Source organism: Marmota marmota, unplaced genomic scaffold (genome assembly GCF_001458135.2).
Source record: "Marmota marmota marmota unplaced genomic scaffold, marMar, whole genome shotgun sequence".
Taxonomy (NCBI): Eukaryota; Metazoa; Chordata; class Mammalia; order Rodentia; family Sciuridae; genus Marmota; species Marmota marmota.
In genome coordinates this window covers 5,084,086-5,090,085 of record NW_026000137.1, presented here as the reverse complement: position 1 = coordinate 5,090,085, position 6,000 = coordinate 5,084,086, and the positions used below count along the sequence as shown (strand labels likewise).

The 6,000-nt window shown below is 34.0% G+C and overlaps 1 protein-coding gene across 5 annotated transcripts in view; it reads left to right on the top strand.

Moving 5' to 3' along the window:
* Positions 1-6,000, top strand: part of Adam22 (ADAM metallopeptidase domain 22) — a 186,389-nt gene that overhangs the window by 109,491 nt on the left and 70,898 nt on the right. For all 5 annotated transcript variants that reach the window (XM_048785447.1, XM_048785448.1, XM_048785446.1 and 2 more), the window contains 2 exons: positions 2,396-2,466; positions 5,223-5,294. In XM_048785447.1, coding sequence (XP_048641404.1) covers positions 2,396-2,466; positions 5,223-5,294 — 143 coding nt within the window. The remainder of the gene's footprint in view (positions 1-2,395; positions 2,467-5,222; positions 5,295-6,000) is intronic.

The window sequence follows — 6,000 nt, the reverse complement described above, 5'->3', positions numbered from 1 at the left end:
GAGAGAGAGAGAGAGAGAGAGAGAGAGAGAGAGAGAGAGAGAGAGAGAACTGGGGGTTAAACCCAGGGGTGCTTAACCACTAAGCCACATCTCCAGCTCTTTTTTATTCTTTGAGACAAGTGTCACTATGAGTAGCTTAGGGCCTGGCTAAATTTCAGAGGCTGTCTTTGAACTTGTGATCCTCCTGCCTCAGCCTCCTGAATTGTTGGGATTACAGGTGTGTGCTACCACACCCCCTAGGACTTTTAGAATTTATCTTAGTGTTGCTCATTTTTAGTACAGCGGTTCCATTAGTTATCTGTTACTGTGTGATGAATTATTCTAAAATTTAGTGTCTTTAACCAATAAATTACGTTTATTATCTCACCATTTCTGAGAGTTAATGATCTGAGTGTGGTTTAGCGGGTGCCCCTGGCCCACAATCTCTCATGGGTTTGTAGTGTAACTGTTAACTGAGTCAGCAATTAGTTTTAAAGTTTTGCCTTGGAAGAACTCACTTCAAAGTTTAGTCATATGGTTTTTGGTAGGAATATTGCATCTTTTTGATGAATTGATCATTTTATTATTATGAAATATTCCTTGTTCTGCCTGATAATATTTTTTGCCCTAAAATTACATGATCTGGGGGCTGGGGTTGTAGCTTAGTGGTAGAGTGCTTGCCTAGCATGTATGGGGCACTGGGTTTGATTTTCAGCACCACATATAAATAAATAAAATAAAGGTCCATTGACAACTAAAAATATTTTTAAAAATTACATGATCTGATATTAATATTTCTAGAAGAGCTTTCCTGTGATTGAAGTATGCAAGACATATTTTCTTCAGTACTCTACATTTAAAGTGTATCTCCTATATTCAGCATGTAGTTAGGCCTTGCATTTTAAAACTATACAGTTTTGATCATCTGAACCAATTAGCTGTAACATTTGGTCTATTTGCACTTAGTGTAATTATTGATTATGATTTGGTTTAATTCTGCCATCTTGTTTTTCTGTGTCTTAGCTCATTGTGAAAGAACTTACTCTTCTTCTCACTAAATTTCTTGTGTATCCTGGCAAACATTTTCATAAGCAGAATGATGGAAGCATATTGAAAATGAACTAATAAATATCCAAGATCCTGATCTTCTTACTCTGATTTCATTATTTATCATTCTATCTCAGATTTCTCCAACCATGATTATTTTCCCTTTTGACAGGATTGCTTTGCTATCTCATGAATATAAAAAATTTCAGAAAAAATCAGAAATCAATTTCATTACTTATTGCCTACCAATCCAGTTAAGGTAATGAGAAAGAAATCTAGATGAATTCACTTAAATGAATCTTGGCCACAAGTTTATATAAAAAGAACTTTCATAATTCTTTTGATAAAATAGTGACTTTTTAATAAATAAAATAATTCACTCATAGGATAAGTAAAAAAAAAAACACTTTAACATACTTGGAGACAGTGTTGTGATTTCAGAGAACTTCTCAGTTTGTACAAACAGTACTCAAGAGTCATGATAATAGTTTACCTGTACCTTTATATAGCATTCCTCCCATAAGAAGCTCACATCAGACTGCTACATGTTGTTCAATCAACCATCAATGTTTTAGGAAATCTGTATCACAGGGGATGATTGCATTTTTACTTTGTAGGAAATCATCCTATACAAATAACGTAATCTCTTTTTTTAAAATATTTTTTAGTTGTTGATGGACCTTTATTTTATTTGCTTATTTATATGTGGTGCTGGGAATCAAAGACAGTGCCTCACATATACGATGCAAGCGCTCTACCGCTAAGCTAAAACTCCAGCCCCAAATAACCTAATCTTCTATTCAGAGATGAATTTGTGTCCATCAATAATTGATGTCTAATTCTGACCTGCAAGTTAAGAAAGGTTCAGATTTTCACATTTGCTCCCAAGAGCAAACAAACCCTGGGTGAAGAAGAATGTGAATGAATTGGAAAAAATGAAAACCTTGGTGGCCTATCATAATTTTTAAATAAGTCATGAACTTATGAATGTGTGATTATTTATTCTACTTGCTTCTTATTGTTTCTCTTCTTTAATTTATTTTGCTTTCCCTAGAATGTTAGTGACAGAAGTGAAGGTCAAGTTGGCTTTTGAAGATTCTTGATAAAGAATGTGATGGTGTTTATAGGAGAAACAGGGAAAATAATCAATATAAATTAGAACAGAGATGATGTTTGAGATTTTGTGAATTGTGTTTTTTTACTGTATATTTATTTAGAACTAATAGAACACAATTAGTTTAATGTTCTGCATAATCATTAAATGCAACATTATTATAAAATTCATAAGAGAGTCAAGTGAAACTTTGCTTTGTACTAAAGAAATTTGACAAATGTGCTTTTAAATTTAATTTATTTTTATTCCTTTTAGAATTCCAACAAGTAAACATCACTCCACCAAAATTTATTTTGAAACCAAGACCAAAAAGGAGTAAACGGCAGGTATGTATTCATAGGTGTATGTCATAATATTTTAAACCTATCATTTGAATCCACATTTGGTCTTTGTGAGAGGGCAAGTACTATTTCAGGTATTTTTCATTGTGAGGTAGGCAGTACAGGTGACAGATGTGTAGAAACAGTAAAAATGGACCATATTATTGTATAGTTTCAAAAAGGATTCAAAATAGTGGTGATAATTTAGTTCTTCATCAGGTAAATGAGCTACCAGGTCCCGGCTGGCAGCATCCCAGGTTCTTCCTAACAAGGCCTCTTCCCTGCCCAGATGTGCACCACATCATGCAAGCTGCTTCAATGGTATCCTTGTATTTATCCCTTTGAAGCTAACCCCGTAAGAGTAAACCTATTGGGTTCTGAGAGCACAAAGCCTTTTTTTCTCACTTAAGTTACTTTGGCATCCAGATATAAAATTAGGACATAAGCTTTATGATTGCTTAACCAGACCTTAGACTGAGTAATAATAATCACAACTCTTCAGACAGTGCTTTATATCATATGAAGTAGGTACTATTATTGCCCTTTCACAGGAAAAAAAAAAAAAAGGAAAGATGGCTATGACATATGGAAAAGACCCAGAATCACTGAGTTGTAAATGATTTAGACAAAAAAAGAACTCTGGCCATCAGAATCAACATATCCACACACTGGTGGTGGTGGTGTGTGAATGTGTTTATGTGACAGAAAACTACACAGGGTAAAGGAATAGAGACCTATTAAGATCAAGCAGTTGAAGGATACAGTTATCTTCCTTTTATTATAATAATTTATGTATATAAACAGATTCTTACATATATAACATTTGCTAAATTTTATTGAATACTTTCCATGTGCCTGGCCCTATAGTAATAATTTATAACTGTTGTAACACATTTAATCCTCATAACAACTTTATGAGGAAGGTGTTATTATTACTCCTATTTCACTAAAAAACATAAGGAAGCACAAGATGCTGAGGAAACTTGCCCAGGTCACTCAGTAGTGAAGTTGTTATTCTTATTAGGAAGTTTGGCCTCAGAGATGTTCATAGAAACACATGCTCTGTGTACTGCCTCTCAGAAGCCTGTGTGTTCTATGCATTACTACCATGATGTTGTGCAGATACAGAGACACATATATCTTGAGGATCAGTTAGATAGATAAAATACTTACCATCAGGTTTTAAATTGAAACTATATTTGTTTTCATGATTTATGAATTGAGAGAATACAATACTGTTCTTTAAGAATGTACCTTAAAGTTCTTTATAAATATCTTAACATCTAGTCATTTGCTAAGTAGGTAAACCCTTGATTTCTCTTAAAGACCCATGAAGTTAAGGGGCTATCAAATTATGTAGCCAATATGGCAACTCTGTGACATTAAAAAATGTTGGGTCTTATTGGTAAGTGCTACTATATTAATTAGTAAGCCACATAGTTGGCAAATCAGATCCTATCATCCTGATAATCCACTTATAAAAAGACTTATCTTACTCTTTGGTTTCCAGTCTCAGAAATATAATCTGTTATTCCCAGTCAATCTGGTGTTATAAGAGATTTCTTAGCTGGGTGTAGTGGTGCACACCTGTAATCCCAGACGCTTCAAAAGCTGAGAAGAAGATCAGAGTTCAAAGCCAGCCTAAGCAAAAGTGAGGTGCTAAGCAATCCAGTGAGACCCTGTCTCTAAATAAAATACAAAATAGTGCTGAGGATGTGGCTCAGTAGTCCTGTGCCCCTGAATTCAATCCCAGGTACCTAACCCTCCACCCTACCAAAAAGAGATTTTCTTAAAAAGATTTTATGTTTAGGTTGCATTTAGCAAGAAATGAAATCCGCTTGGCAACATATTTTTAGTTTGTTTTAAATGTAGCACTCAAAACCAACATACATGTACTGATTTGGGTTTGATTAAATGTCCTCATCACAAAAATATCCCTTAGCCAAATGAACAAAAAGATATGCTAAAAAACAAACAAAAAACCCCCCCAAAAAACCACGGGTATTGAACCGTAGCGTAAGGGAAAAAGTTAATTTTAGAGGTCTTGTTAAAGATTTTGTTATAGATAAACTATAGAAAACCAAGGGAATGTCCATCTTAGTGGCTCTTCCCTGCCACAGTCATTGATCAGGAGTTTGAAAGGAGAGAAAATTTTTTTGTTGAGCAGAGAGATCCTGCTGTTATAGATAATCGATACTGCTTGAGAACTCTAAAAGCTATTCTGGGAAAACCCCTCTATCATTTGGGGGATCCCTTGAACCATATAGGAGAGAGAGGCAAATCTCAGTCCCAGATCTGGGGATTATAGAATAAAGTAAATTAAATCAGAAAGATTTAATGTTACTGTTCATATGTTACTGTTTCCATGATGTTCTGTTAAATGAAAATAACTTGATATAGAAGAGAGTAAAGTAAGTGGAGGTATAAAATAAAAAGTAGATTCATATTAATCTTTTATGTATAAATCTTTCTAGAAGAAGCTGGTAACTCCCAATACTGATTGTGGAAGAAGGAGTAGGAACTGGGTAGATGGGGAACTTTTATGTTTGGTCTTTTTATACTCTGTTGAGGTTTTGAGTCATGCAAATGTATTATTATTACCTACTCAAAAACTAAGTAAATTGATGAAATTTTTTTTTAAAAGTCTGAAGGAATAAAAAGCGAATGTTTTGTTTTTTTTTTACTTGTTCTGTATTTCTTAGTTTTTCACAACTAAGTTTAGAAGGGCTTATTTGGGTTTTGCTTCTTTTACTGCACTGCAGCTTCGATATCCTCGTAACGTAGAAGAGGAAACCAAATACATCGAACTGATGATTGTGAATGATCACCTCATGGTAGGATTTGTTTTTGTTTATTTTAACTTGTCCATGCCTTGGGTAAAACTGGAGGGTGCAAAAATTTGTTTAAGAGAAATTTAGAAAGCTCTCAAGTTGTAATCTAGAGGGTCTTTTTTTTTTTTTTTAGAATTTATTGTATTTCTTATTTTTATTGGTGCATTATAATTATACATAGTAGTGAGATTTATTATACCACATTTGTGCTTGTACATAATTTAATTTGATCAATCTAATTCCCCAGTTCCTTCCCTTTCCCTCCCTTCTATCCTCCTGATCTGTACTTGACAGATCTCACTTCTGTTATAATTATTTTAATTAATGCATTATACTTTATTTTTTTTTAATTTTTTTATTGGTTATTCAAAACATTACAAAAAAGCTCTTGACATATCATATTTCATACATTAGATTCAAGTGGGTTATGAACTCCCATTTTTAACCCAAATACAGATTGCAGAATCACATCGGTTACACATCCACATTTTTACATAATGCCCTATTAGTAACTGTTGTATTCTGCTACCTTTCCTATCCTCTACTATCCCCCCTCCCCTCCCCTCCTGCATTATACTTTATATAAGTGGAATTCATCATGGTGTATTTGTACATGGACATAGCATAGTTTGGTAGATTTCGTTCCCTGCTATTTCTCCATGCCCTCTCCTCCTCCCTTCTGCTTGATCGCCTTCCTCTACTTTATTGG